General features: G+C 46.3%; 1 protein-coding gene across 5 annotated transcripts in view; it reads left to right on the top strand.

Annotated features, from left to right (window-relative positions):
- The window catches only part of TMCC3 (transmembrane and coiled-coil domain family 3), a 248,014-nt gene that overhangs the window by 218,452 nt on the left and 14,711 nt on the right, over positions 1 to 14,851 (top strand). The window contains exon 1 of one of the 5 annotated variants that reach the window (XM_050935606.1): positions 8,424 to 8,453. The exons of the other annotated variants lie outside the window; for them this stretch is intronic. Within the exon in view, the coding sequence (XP_050791563.1) occupies positions 8,430 to 8,453 (24 nt within the window). The 5' untranslated portion in view covers positions 8,424 to 8,429. Of the gene's footprint in view, positions 1 to 8,423; positions 8,454 to 14,851 lie in introns of those variants that run through there. 5 annotated transcript variants of the gene reach the window in all.

The raw sequence follows: 14,851 nt of genomic DNA, 5'->3' as shown, positions 1-14,851 counted from the left end.
CTTACACTGTTTTAATTTTTACACAGCTGTACATAGATTACATTTCTATACATTTGGGTCAGGTAAGTTCCAATAGAAACCCTTTATGTTCTTTTAGTGAATTTGACCTAAATTGTTCAGTCAAATGATTCAAAGCAGATTGTCTTTCTGCTTGGTTTATTTACAAACATTCCTTTGGAAAAGGATCCATTTTTCCTTCAGAATGGCTGCAAAGAAATGAAGAATTCTTTTTCTATAACATTTGTACAAGGTTCAACTGCTTAATTCTCTCCAGCCTCTGCAGAGTTAACTTCTCACTCTCTTTCCTTAACTCACTTTCTTGTTTCCCAAAATGACTCATAGACTTGAAGGTCAGAAGGGACCATTATGGTCATCTAGTCTGACCTCCTGCAAAAAGCAGGCCACAGAATCCTACCCATCCACTTCTATAACAAACCCCTAACCTATGTCTGAGTTATTGAAGTCTTCAAATTGTGGTTTGAAGACCTCAAGCTGCAGAGAATCCTCCAGCAAGTGACCCATGCCCCACGCTGCAGAGGAAGGCGAAAAACCTCCAGGGCCTCTCCCAGTCTGCCCCGGAGGAAAATTCCTTCCCGACCCCAAATATGGCAATCAGTTAAACCGTGAGCATGTGGGCAAGACTCACTGGCCAGCACCCAGGAAATAATTCTCTGCAGTAACTCAGATCCCATCCCATATGACATCCCATCACAGACCACTGGGCATACTTACCTGCTGACACCTTCATCAACTCAGATTTCACCATTCCAAGTATTGCTCCAGCATCTGAATTCCCCATGCCTGTACTTACTTACTCTTTTCCTTACTTCTGCCACTCTGCCCCTTAGGGCTCCCAACCTGTTTTCCAATCTCTTTATCTGTTGCCTGCCTGCTTGTCTGGGCCTGATCCTGCTTTCCTTGCTGAACTGCCCCTTCCCATGGGCCCAGGCTTTGTTCCAGTAACTATTTAGCAAGGAGGGTGGGCTCCTCAACTAGCCCCCACCCATCCTGGTCCCTTTTCTTTGTTCCCTTTCTCTCTCGTTGCTCTGGGGTGGTCATTCTGCCAGATAGGTAGCGACCCTTTCTGACAGAAGGCACAGGTTCTTCACTATTGTTTACTGTGTTAGACTCTTATCAGTTCAGATCTGTTACCTGCACACGGTAGGGCACCCACCTTCTCCCAGTTCCCAGGGCTCCAGGCAAAAAGCATCCAACTTTACCTTTCCGTGGGCTCCAGGCTCTACCCTTTCCCTGTGGACTCAGAGGAAACACTCCTTTCCCTTTGGACTCGGGGCTCAACTCTTTGCAGGTTCACAGGATCTTTTACCAGTGACAGAGCCTTAACATTAATATCCTGTGTAACCTCTATTTCTTCACCACCACCAGAAACAGACTGCACGTGCTACTTATACAGTGCTCACCACTCTCAATAAGACAGATGAACTTTTCCTGATGGCCAGTCAGAATCAGTTCCATCTGGGGGACTCCAGTTTCTGCACAGTGTCATTGGCAGATTAGTAAGATCTAGCAGCTCTGATCTTTGGGGCTGTGTCCTGGAGTTGGTTCCCTGTCTCTGGACATAATTTCTCCACTCGAGCAGGCAATCAGCCTGAGTTCGGAGTTCCAGTAACAGAATGTATCCGTAAATTGACTCGCGAACTATGACACAGGAAATTGTAGGGAGCGACCCCACCCCACCGTCTTTTACCTCCTATTGCAATGGACAAACTACACACTGTTTGTACGATCTGTCTCCTTCCTCTCCACTACTCGCTGGGGCCTCCAAATTCTGTTACCCGGGGTTTTTTCAACCCAAAGCTCTTGGTAACTTTTACTCTGTGCAAGGAGGTGTCAGGAAATAAATCAGGAGAGACACGGCTAGATGGCTGGCACAAACAGGACAACACAAGAGTGCTTTCACTTAAAGCTAAACTTTACTTAGTCTCAAGCACTTACACACGTCTGCAACAAGTTAGTAAAACACCCCCAACCCTTGATAATTACCAAAGCTGTGTGTGGCTTTCGAGTGATACAGCAAGCAGCAGCCCATCTGCCGCTGGGGAACAGAAGATGCATCCAGAGGGAGAGGCAAGTCCCGAAACGAGTCCCATCTCTCTCAGCTTTTCCCCCTTATTTATACATTAGTAATTAAAGAAACCTTGTTAAGTAAGCAGTTTCAAGCAAGAAGTTCCTTCTGATTATTGATTAACCAGGTGTGGGTTTTTCCAGATCTTGCAGCCTTGAGACCTCAAAAGACATTCCTGGGGCATATCCTATTCTTTAAAAATGCATGTATCAGCAATTTTAACTCAATTCTTATCAGGAAGGACGTGGGGTCAAGCTGCCCTTTCAGTGGCACCCTAAACCCCCCTCCCCTCCTGCCTTGGTCAAGCTGAGGGCTTGGCTACACTCGAAACTCCAAAGCGCTGCCGCAGGAGTGCTCCTGCGGCACCGCTTTGAAGTGCGAGTGTGGTCGCGGTGCCAGCTCTGGGAGAGAGCTCTCCCAGCACTGCAGGTACTCCACCTCCCCGTGGGGATTAGCTTGCAGTGCTGGGAGCTGTGCTCCTAGCACTGGGGCAGTGTTTACACTGGCGCTTTACAGCGCTGTAACTTGCTGCACTTGGGGGTGTTTTTTCACACCTCTGAGCGAGAAAGTTGCAGCGCTGTAAAGCGCCAGAGTAGCCAAGGCCACTTGCTTTTAACAGCTTGCTGACTAGGCTGTTTTTAACAATAAGCCATAGCGGTTTCAGGCACTTTACTGGTTTGCCAAAGTCTCCCCATACAGTGGAGATCAAAAAAACTATCTTAAAACTTAGTAGCTCAAGGACTGAACCTACTTACTTCTGTGTATGGGGTGTGATGTGGGAAGACAGAGGAGACCAGAAATATATGTCGTCTTCTTCGTTACACACCCAAAGCCATGCCCTCTGCAATTCAAAAGAATAAACAATCATTGATGGTTTTTGTATTACAATTAAGTATAGTAACACACAATCAATCAACACAGGGTTTTTTAAGTTGACTTTAAAATAATTGCAAAAACAATGAAATGAGGAAGACATTTAAATATGACAATCACCACCATTACATTAGACTATACTATTTTGCATCCAGACAAAGACAAGTCTCTTGACTCTACTAGTTTCTGGCTTTCTTCTGTTTTCAAATTTGACACAGGAAACGGCCAGTGTAACTGTAAGGTCAGTGTAAATTAGTTTCAAATGCAATGTTAAAAACATTGTTTCTTCTTTGAGAGCTTGCTCATGTTGATTCCATTCTAGGAGTGCATGCGCCCACATTCATGGTTGTCGGAGGTTTTTGCCTTAGCAGTATCTGTAGGGCTGGCTGTGGCTCCCCCTTGAGTGCTGCACTCATGCATCGGTATATGAGGCACGGCCGGCCCATGCCCTCTCAGTGTATGGCTACACTTGCAGCTGTACAGTGCTGCCGCGGGAGCGCTCCTGTGGCAGCACTTGGAAGTGCGAGTGTGGTCGCGGCGCCAGCGCTGGGAAAGAGCTCTCCTAGCACTGCAGGTACTCCACCTCGCCGTGGGGATTAGCTTACAGCGCTGGGAGCCGCGCTCCCTGCGCTGCAGCAGTGTTTACACTGGAGCTTTACAGCGCTGTAACTTGCTGCGCTCAGGGGGGTGTTTTTTTCACACCCCTGAGCAAGAAAGTTGCAGCGCTGTAAAGCGCCAGTGTAGCCAAGGCCTCAGTTCCTTCTTACTGCCTGTGGTGGTTAGTCAAAGTGCCTTTCCTTGCATAGCAAGGGTTAGAAGTTTCTTTTCTCTGACTTTGAGCCTTAGGGCCTTGTAAATTGTTGTTTATAGTAGTTAGAGTTAAGTAGTTAAGTGTAGTTAGGAATTAGAGTCCCAGGGGGGACTTCACCCCAGTCTCTGTGGTTTAAGCCCTGCACGGACAGTAACAGGCCCATGCCTGTAAATGACCCACACAGCAGCTGCCTCAAGTGTTTGGGGGAATCACATGTGAAGGACAAGTGTCGTATTTGTAAACATTTTTGACCGAGGACTCAGAGATTGGGATTTCATTTGCGGGCTCTCCTCCTGGAGGCTCCCCTTCGTCCGGCTTCTGACCTGTCCCACCAAGACGCGCCTAGTACCTCGGTGTGAAGCGCACCCTTCCTAATCCCGAAAGCAAAAGGGGGTCTCAGACCAATTCTGGACCTGCATTGCCTCAACAGTCTCTGAGAAAGTTGAAGTTCCGGATGGTGTCCGTGGCCTCCATCATCCCCTCCTTGAATCCAGGAGACTGGTACTCCGGCCTCGACTTATTTCTATGTTCTAAGGTCACAGGTGTTTCCTCTGTTTCATTTTCAATTCACGGTGCTGAAAACATGAGACACCACGAACACTGTTTTTCTCAACCAGGAAAAAATGTAAATGTTACATTTGTGATAGCGTTGTCAAGTTTGATTATACTTCTATAATTTTTGTCAACAGTTGATTGTCCGCACAACATATTTGTTTAAATAGTGTATAAATTATACTCAGCAGCTGAATGAGAAACTGTGTGTGGGAGCCTCTTACCTGCTGTCCCGGTGGTACCCCAAATTTTTGGGTGCCCTACACAGCCGTATATGCCTAAGGATGGCCCTTGGGAGAACGTTGTTTCCTCACTTTTGAACAGTGCTCAAATTACAGGGGCACTTGGTGTGGAGTACTTTAACTATGTAACCTTAACATGCTCTTAACACTGAGCTAGATTGTCCTTACGCACTGCCTTCACCACCCCAGTAGTAGCCCTGGGAAATATTGTGCCTCAGAGACATCTCTTTGAGGCTCAATTACCTCCCACCATCTTCCTTGCCTCAGGGAAGGAAATAGTAACATACTGCTTCCCTATATCAGAAACAATTTCTGACATTCCTTGTGCTGGCAGAGCCAAGGTTTTGCCCTCTTCCCATCCCTTCCTGCCCACTTACACTTATGCGCACAGGGCCCACTTTCTCCTGCATACCTGAACCCAAGGCACAGGTAGCCATATCTGGTGTGTGTAAGAGGTAGTCAAATAGTTTTAGTCCAAGCCCATAGTCTTTATGGCATTTGTGTGTATTGGAATGTAGAGGCGTCTTAATATTTTGAGCATTTTAATATTACTAAAAAATTATGTGCTAGCATCAGACTAGGTGCTACTAACCAGCAGCTGATAATGTTAGGTTCTTGAAAGTGTTTTGGCAGAATCTGAGCTACTTTGCAGCTTTCATTATAATTGTACACAGCTGACTCAGGGCCCAGGCTGCTAGTGCAGCTCCAGTTTGCTGTTCTCAGCAGGTTGTGATGATACAGTAGAATGAAAGGACAGGGTATAAAACCTTACAGAGTGCACATATTTTTGTGACCTGACTTAATCCAGTGCTGCCTTGAAAAGTAGCTGTTTTATGTGGGTTGTGCTGGGTTTATTGCCACTTCTAGGTACACTGTGCATGGATTTTTAATCTAATAAAGTTATTTAATATTGCCTACAGGACTAGTAAGATAAGCTTGCATACATTTTATAATTATATGGGATATGCATACTTATTTTTTGGACTTGCATATATTGTTTACACTTTTAGACCAGTGACTATCTTTTTTACTAACCTGAAGCTCTTGTCTTGCTGCACAGTCTAAGACCATTAAAACACACCATCATGCCTTATTTGCTGTGTTAGTTAAATCTACACAATTCTAGTCCCTGAAAGAACATATTGTATTTAATCCTAAAGTACAAGTTTGTGGTGAATATGGAGCAGCTCCATAATAACTTCAGAATATTCTGTGAGCTGGTTATTGGGGTGTTTACTTTTTAGTATATGGGGATAAATATTCGGATGTTTACTATAGGACTCTGCTGGGTTAAGCTAACAGGACTGTTGGGGAAACAAACAAGAGGGAAATCAATGACTCGGAGATAAGATGCTCCAAGAACACTTGACAGGACAATGGAAGAGCAGTTGTCCCAGAGGAGACTGACTCTCAGCCTCCTGTTAGAGTTGACCAAAGTGGTTTTGGGCAGCAGAACCAAAAGCCCAGGAAAATGAGAAGACAAGGCCTACTGGCTGGATGAAAAGTGACTCTCTCACACCTCTGTTTGCAGAGTAGACCTACCCTAAGAGTGAGAGAATTGCATGTGTGCACCTGAGGAAAGGTAAAGGCATGAAGCCTGACACACTGGGGGGTTGAGGGGGCGGCAAGGGAGGGAGAATTGCAGCTAGCCCTGGAACAATTACAATGTTTTGCATAGCACTGAAAATTGACATCTGTGTCTTATTTAATTTTGCCAACTCACTAATTGTTAGCTATTCTACCTGTCATGTAGCTTTTGCAGATTTTTATTATCACTTGGACAATTCAGTAGATTATATAGGATCTGAAACTGTTTGCACCTGTTTAATGAACTGTATATATCTGCAATTCTTTTGAGAGCAGACACTTGTATTTTTTGAGCTTCCTTTGTTGATCCAGTGTGAGGAGAAGGAAGTGAAGGAGAGGATAAGCAAATGACTCGGTTCATGTGCAGAACAAGATGCAGTTGTTTGTATTCAGGATGTGCTGCTGCAGAATTGAAACAAATCAATCTGCTTGATGGGATCATTGTTCTGTTGTTTATAAATGAAACCTTGCAGGAGCATCAAAGAAATAATTCATGCAAACCAGTCATGGTGATTCTATCAAGTTTTGAAGTGATTTTAAAATTTCTAAATGGGCACGCTTCTGGACTCTAGGAACAAAACTTTAAAGGCCCCTGTGGCAGAGAGTTGGGGCTTAAAGAAAAACATAAAATAGCACAAGACTAGCAATAAAATCACAAAAGTTGGCTACAGTGCAGAACAGGCACATTGCATGATTTTTAGGGAATAGGGAAGTATTTGTGTAAATAGAGGGTAATGAATCGGAGTGGGGAAAGGCTCTACAAACCAGAGAATGGGGGCAGTGAGGAAGGCGGGAGGACATAGGCGCTGACTCTGGGTGCTAAATTAGCAGGTGCTTTGCATCCAACAGCAACCAAGCTCTCCTCCTGCTCGCTCACTGGCGGCCCCGCTGGTCAACTTTTCCCCCTCCCTCCCAGTGCCTCCTGCCCACCGCGGATCAGCTGTTCTGTGGCATGCAGGAAGTGCTGGGAAGGAGGGAGAGGAGCGGGAAGAGACATTGGGGAAGGGGTGGAGTGGGGGTGGGGCCTGGGGCTTAGCTGGGATTGAGCACTCCTGGGGAAAGTTGGAAGCCGACACCTGTGCGGGAGGAAGATAAGCCTATGTTGTCACCACCATTTTAAACAGGCAGAAAACCCAGCATGATTTTCTGTCAAACTTTAAAAGTGTTTGAAAATTGCAGGTATATAACATTTCACTTGGCTCTTCAGAGATTTTTTTTTACATTGCACTGGAAAATTTAACTTTTAAAAAAAGAAATCTATTACTGAATGGAGAAAATCCATAAAATCTAGTGAAGGGGAGAGAAGTATTTCTCACAAGTAGTAAGAAATGAGCAAGATAATCAGATTAGAAAAAGGGATACAAAATGTCTTGTATCAATTCTCAGAGCACACCCACACATTGAGGCCTTGTCTACACTAGAGAGTTTTGTCGACAAGTCAGCTTTCGTTGCAAAAAGGATGAAGGTGTACACACTACAATATTCCTTCCACCAAAAAAACTCTCCTGCTTTGCTGACAAAATAAATCCACCTCAACGAGAGGCATAGAGCTTTTTGCGGCAAAGTTATATTGACAAAGTGTCAGTGTAAATATTTGGCTATGTTGCTGTAAATGGCCTCCGGCAGATGACCAACAATGCTCATCCTGACTGCTTTGGTCAGCGGTTCAAACTCCACTGCCCTGCACCCAAGCACACAGGCTTCTGCCCCATCTCCTTTAAAAGCCCAGGAAATTTTGAAATTCCACTTCCTGTTTGCTCGGCATGGACAGCTCATATTGCATCTTCCCAGCTGAACATGGTGGCTCCATGTGGCAAACAGTCTCCTGCTTGGAGCACACCTGAGTTCTTGGCCCTGCTGGCACTGTGGGGAGAGGAGGCTGTGCAGTGCCAGCTGCACTCCAGCCATAGGAACTTCAATACCTATAGTCAGATTTCTTGTGGCATGTTGGAAAAGGGCTACAAATGGGATACACATCAATGCAGTGCACAGATAAAGGAGCTGAGACAGGTGTACCACAACGCAAGGGAGTCAAACCGTTGCTCTGAAGACCTGCTGCATCTGCAAGGAGCTGGATGCCAATCTTAGTAGCGACTTCACCGCCAAGACTCCCATGGACGCTTTGGTGGAACTGGAGACAAAGGACTCAACCCTGAGAATGTCAAGTTGGAGGACGATGTGAACACATGGCAGAGTTGTCTGGTGGTGTGGCGAGTCAGGATTTTTTTTTCCCAGTCCAGAAGGATCTAGCAGTCCCAGCAGTCTGTCTCTGGCGTGCATGATGCAGGAGAGGAGAGCTCTGGTAAGTGATCTTTTTGAGTTGATGCTGCTTCGTTATATGAGGTAGAGCTGTCCTTTGCTTTGTATATGCTAGAAGTGGGTGAAGGGATAGAAATGTACAAGACTAGCTGTGTTTGCATGTGCTCCACATTCCCCTGTACAGCTAAACAGTGCTGCATAACACTGTGTTAATGCACACCAAGATTTCACAGGAATCCTCCACAGAGATCTCTAGGAAACTTTCCTGGAGGTACTCACCAATCCTTTGCCAATCCTTTGTTCCTTTCCCCATTGTAAGAAACTTTCCCGCGCCACTCAGCAATCACTTGTGCTGCTTTGGTCCCTGAACACATGTGAGCAGCAAAGGGACCCGGTCTGAAGCCGCATGCATGCAGGAAATGCATTTTTGCTTATCCTCAGAAGTAAGATAACTGCTTCAATCTCTCTCACACGCACGCGCACACACACACACATAAGATAACTGCTTCAATGACACATGCGTGCACACACTTTCTCTCTCACACTCTTGCACTGATCCCCTTAAAAAAACGCTGAGATCTTGAGCACCACGTCTCCACCTGCAGGCCGAACTCACCATATTTAGGATGTTCGCTGAGCTGTGTGCTTGCCATGGAACAGTGAGAAACTAATTCATATTTTAAAAAAGGTGTATTTTACTATAGTGATTCGATGCTGTGTGTGAACTAGCAATCGTGCTTCTGTTTACTGTTTCTTGTGCTTCTGCAGATGTGGCCTGCAGGGGGCCCCCCCACACACTGGGGGAGCACTTCCGTGACCAAGGAGGACAAGGAGAACATGTTTTGAGAGGTGCTCTAATCCTCAGAGACTGAAAAACAAGAACACATGGCATGGAGAGAGACTTTAAAAGAAAATTTATAAAATAGAAGGCAGGATAGAAAGGAGAGCCGGGAGTGAATTTAATGTTCCAGGTGCATAGGCGCCGACTTCCCCTCTTTCCTGGGGTTGCTCAACCCAACCACCTGGCCCTGCCCCACCCCCTTTCTACTCCTGCCCCAAAGTCCCTGCCCCAGCTCCGCCCTCTCCCTCCCTATTCCAACTCCTTCCCCAAATCCCCGCCTCCTCCACTGAGCGCACCATGTTCCCGCTCCTCCCCCTCCCTCCCAGAGTGTGCTAACACTGCCAAACAGCTGTTTGGCGGCGCCTCGGCAGGAAACACTGGGAGGTAGGTGGAGGAGCAGGGATGCAGCGTGCTCATGGGAGGAGGAGGTGGGGCGGGGGGTGAGGAGAGCTTGGCTGCCAGTGAGTGTGGAGCACCCACTAATTTTTCCCCATGGGTGCTCCAGCCCCAGAGCATCCACAGAGTCAGCAACTATGTCCAAGAGCAGATGATAAAAGTTATGGAGGAGCAAACAGAGATGTTTTGAAGTCCCTAATCACACAGCAGGCAGAACTCATGTATGCTCAGTTGTCGTCCCTCCGCCCCCCAATATAGAAATGCTTTCCATACCCTCCCCAATCTCCTCCTACACATTCCTTGCAACTTCTAGGCCCGTCTCAGTACCCCATTCACTCTACCCCTTCGGACAGCTTCCAGAAAGATATCTGGACTTACACACAACTATAAGAGCCTACGCTGCCCTGCACTGTGATCTCCCTTCCCACCAAGACTTTTGTGTGCTTTGTTAACTGGTATTTAATAAAAACATACTCTCTGAAAGATAACTGATCTTTATTTGTCTCCTCCACATGTAGTTGCTTCTGGAATTAATACACAGTGGCAAGCTGATCATTCGCCAAGTACAAATCATGGTCAGGAATCATCAAAATTTTCGTGCAAGGTGGCATGTTATCAAAGCATGGCAGAGTGCTGTATAGAAAGACACATTATTGGAGTTCATTGTCAGAATGTTGCCTCAAAGACTCTCTGATTTGAATACCCCCCCCATTGTGCCCCTCTAATAGCCCTGGTATCTGTCTGCTCAAATTCAGCAGACTGGCAATCCGCCTCCACGCTCCACCCTGGGGGAAACTTTTCCCCCTTAGCATCACAAATATTATGGAGCACATAGCAGGCTGCCATGACCATGGGAATGTTTTCCTCATTTAGGTCTAACCTGCCATAAAGGCAGCACCAGCTTGCTTTTAATCTGTCAAAGGCACAGTCATTCTGCACTGGTTCAGCCTGTTATTGAAGTGCTCCTTGCTACTGTCCAGGTTTCCCATGTAAGGCTTCATGAGTCATGGGAGTAAGGGGTACACTGGGTCTCCCAAGATCACTATGGGCATTTTGACATTCCCCATTGGAATCTTCTGGTCTAGGGAGAGAGTCCCTGCTTGGAGCTTTCTGTACAGGCCCGTGTTCCTGAAGATGCATGTGTCATGCACCTTCCTGCACCACCCCACGTTGATGTCAGTGAAACAGCCACGGTGATTCACAAGCATCTGCAATACCATAGATGATCCGGCACCAAAGTTAGGATATGCAGACTATCTTTCGCCCCTCCGCAGTTAGGGAATCCCATTGCCGCAAAGCCATCCACTATTTCAAGCACGTTACCAAGGGTCACAGTCCTTCATAAAAGGATGCAATTAATTGCCCGGCACATGTAGATGCTCTGAATCCAAAGTGAGGGTGTGTCTACATGCAGATTTGGAACAAAATAATTTAAATGTGAATTAAAACTGATTTATTTGGTTTATAGTTTGTGTGTAAATAAGCCCTTAGTCTGAAATGAGATAGGAAGGATCACCATCCCAAAACTAACTCTGGGTATGGGCCAGCTGCTTTCTGGTCTCCTATGGGATAAATTGTAACAGGTGTACACTTCTAGTGAAAACACTCTTCTAAAGGCACGCCTTGTGTTCCTCATAGGTAGAAGTACTTTGAAACTGCATGCTTTTCATTAAGCATATCCAATGAGATCCCTGTACGAGAGTTGTATTATTATTACTTGCCACCAAATAAATAAATAAAGGGCAGTTGATGCAGCGTTAACAACAGAGTGTCAAATTCAAAATTGTGGTTCCAATAGCAATAGTAATGTAACTTCTGGGTGTGCTGTGTTTTGTATTTCCTTATATGGAGTAATTTAAAAAAAAAAATATTGGCTTTACTGATTGTGATGATTTTAGGAATCTCTGTACAGCTTATAAATTCTGTTTGATGTTGGGGATTCTGTATGTGTGTCTGGGTCAGATTGCAAACTCCATTTTGAATGTAGGGCTTTGTTTGCCTTCTCCGTCTTTTTACCTCCATGATAGAGTGAAATTCCAGGGGTTGGTGACACCGGCATGACAATGGAGATAGTTAACCTGAATAGCTCCCATTCAAATGGGAGCATCTTAGGACAATGGGGATGGCTGAAGCTTAGGGGAAATCAAATTTCTCCAGCTTCTATTTAGGGGACTGGAACGTAGAGCAGTGGAATTTCCCTAGAAGCAGAACAAAGCTTGGGTTTTATTGGTAGGATTTTCAAACTCAGAATGACTCTCATAAAGCCTGAGATTATGGGGATGGGAGGGAGATGGGAGGAAGCCTGGGAGAGAGAGCAGAAGGAAACTGACTGCACAGGAGAGAGGAAGAAAGGGACTGTCATTTGGAGGAGAAAGCCATGTGAAGAACTGGGATCCTGAACTCCTTAGAGCAAGGGTTCTCAGATTGTGGGTCGGGACCCCAAAGTGCATCACGACCACATTTTAATGAGGTTGCCAGGGTTGGGTTAGACTTGCTGGGCTCTGGGGTTAAAGGCGAAGCCCAAGAGCCTCCACCTGGAGACAAAGCCAGAGGGCTTCAGCCCTGGATGACAGGGCTCAGGTTACAGGCCTCCCACCTGGGGCTGAAGCCCTTGGACTTTGGTTTTGGCTCCCCGCCCTGGGGCAGTGGGGCTTGGGCTTCCCCCGTGCCCCCCACCCCGGGATCCTGTAGTAATTTTTGTTGTGAGAAGGGGGTCACAGTGCAATGAAGTCTGAGAAGCACAGCCTTAGAAGACTCTACTCTAAGCCCAAAGAACGTTTCAGAATGGTTAGAAAACTGAGGTAGGGAAATTCACACAGGTACAAAACTTGTGTGTTTGCTTCCTTTATCACATGTCCCCAAAGAGGTGAGCTGTAAACCCAGAGTGCCCCCTAGGTTAGAGCTCTGGGAAAGGGTGTGCTTTAAAACGACTGAGTGGGGGTCGAGTGCAGCTGGGATCCCACTTCTGTGAAAGGGTAACCGACAGAGCCAATGCCCGGGAAGTGTGCCACAGAGCCCAAGGAAAGAGCACTGCACCCTACTTCAGACCTAGGGAAGCTTAAGACCACACAGGTCTAACTTGTTGGGACCCAAACGCAGCAGCCTAATGAGGGGAAGCTCAATGAGGGCTGTGTGTGACACTGATGTTGGAAACGTAACTTCAGCTTTCCTGATGTCCTTGCTTACAGCCTCACAAATGGTAATGTTGTTTTAAAACAATAGACTGTCTGTGATATGACATCAAGAGGAACAGGTTCCATACATCAGGACCTCCTATGACAGCCACCCCTCTTATTTTCCTGTGTGGCCACAGCTCAAGCTATAGACCTGTCAGAAGGTCTGCATAGTGCAGTATGGAGAGGTTTGCATGGCGGTGAAACTTTGGTCCAACAATTTTAAACCTAGGCTTATAATGCAGTGTGGATGCTTAAACATGGGCTTGGAAAGACCGAGTCCACCAGCCTGTGTCCCACAGATCTGGGCTTGGAGTACAGTGTAGATATGCCCTTAGAGTATGTCTACTCTGCAGAAAGACACCTGCAGCTGCAAGTCTCAGAGCCCTAGTTTACAGACTCAGATTTGAGGGACTTGCATTATGGACGAAAAAATAGCTGGGTAGATGGTCCTGCTCGAGCTCTGAAATGAATCCGCCGCCACTTTGGCATCAGAGCCCAAGCGGGAATGTCTCCATGGCTATTTTTAGTGCCATAGTATGAGCCACAGTCTGTAGACCCGGGCTCTGAATTGTGGTGCTGTGGGTGTTTTTTGCAGTGTAGACATACCCTGAAGGGCTAGCTTCAGGTTTCTGCATCAGAAACGGCTCCAGTAGACTTCAGAAAGAACAAAGGACTTGAAAGACACAGTAGGAGGAGGGAATTGTGAACTGAGCATATTTGATGAAGAGATCTCTGGTTGACTTTTTGGTTTTGTTTCCACTAGTAGGGGAAACCCTCCAAACTACCTATAGGCTGTGCACACAGTCAGTCTATGGAAAGTGTATGCACTCATCCCTGTTTCTCCATTCTCTTCTTGCGCTTTGTTTCACACACCTCTAAAAACATCATTTTAAGAAAAAACAGATGCTATTTGAGGCATGAACTGTTTTTTGCCATGTCCCTAATACAGTGGGACCCTGATCTGATTGGACAACATATAGGCACTACTTTAACACAAATAATTCTCCATTGCCATTTTTGTGGAGCCACTTTTCAAAGCACAAGCAGATGTCTAAAAAGAATGCGCTTTATTTACATCAGGTTGCCTCTTACCCAACTCCCATTTCTCCAAAATGTGTTTATGCTAGACAGAGGATGTGCATGTCAATTGTTCAGCCAGTATTGAAGTCCTTAGCCCTGTACCTGGTTCAGTGTTCTGAACAGCTGATCTAATGTCCTCTCTGGATTACTGTACTTCAGCCTAGGAAGGGCTCACATGGGTAGTCCAGGAAAGGTTTCTTAGTGCGTAAAGACTGCGTAGATGCTGGAACTAGGGGTTCTGGGGGTGCTGCCACACCCTGGCTTGAAGTGATTTCCATCATATACAGGGTTTGCAGTTTGGTTCAATGGCTCCCAGCATCCCCATTATACAAATTGTCCCAGCATCCCTGAAAGACTGCCATCTAGCCTGCTGGGCTGTTCTTTGCTTTTTATTTATTCTACACATTTTAAACAGGCATTTGCAGATGCCCATCCAGTGCTCTGTTGAACTCTGGCTTCCCCAGCAGGAAAGGCCCTGGCTGCTCAGCTCCTGGACTATAAATCTCTAAAGCTATCTTAAGCAGTGTAAATAATACAAATAGCTCTTGACTAGGCTTTTTGGGGATGGTGTGTGGTCCTTCCCTCCATAACATAGCACTGTTCCTCCCTGCCCCGCCTCTCTCCCCCATTCTTACACCTCACCCTGCAAAAAACGCCTAATGTTTCCATTAACAGCCAGTCCATTAACAGCCATTGCATGAGTTTGAGTCTCCTCGCTCCTCCAGGGAGTTAATGGGATGTGTGTCTAACACCACATAAGCACAGTAGATTCCTTCAGGCTCTTAGGGTATGGCTACACTTGAAATTTCAAAGCGCTGCCGCGGCAGCGCTTTGAAGTGTGAGTGTGGTCAGAGCGCCAGCGCTGGGAGAGAGCTCTCCCAGCGCTGCACGTAAACCACATCCTCTACGGGTGTAGTTTGCAGCGCTGGGAGCCGCGCTCCCAGCGCT

The sequence above is a fragment of the Gopherus flavomarginatus genome, chromosome 1, assembly GCF_025201925.1.
Source record: "Gopherus flavomarginatus isolate rGopFla2 chromosome 1, rGopFla2.mat.asm, whole genome shotgun sequence".
In the NCBI taxonomy this organism is placed as follows: domain Eukaryota; kingdom Metazoa; phylum Chordata; order Testudines; family Testudinidae; genus Gopherus; species Gopherus flavomarginatus.
Note: the sequence above shows the minus strand (reverse complement) of the source record. Positions and strands in the feature narration are given on the sequence as shown.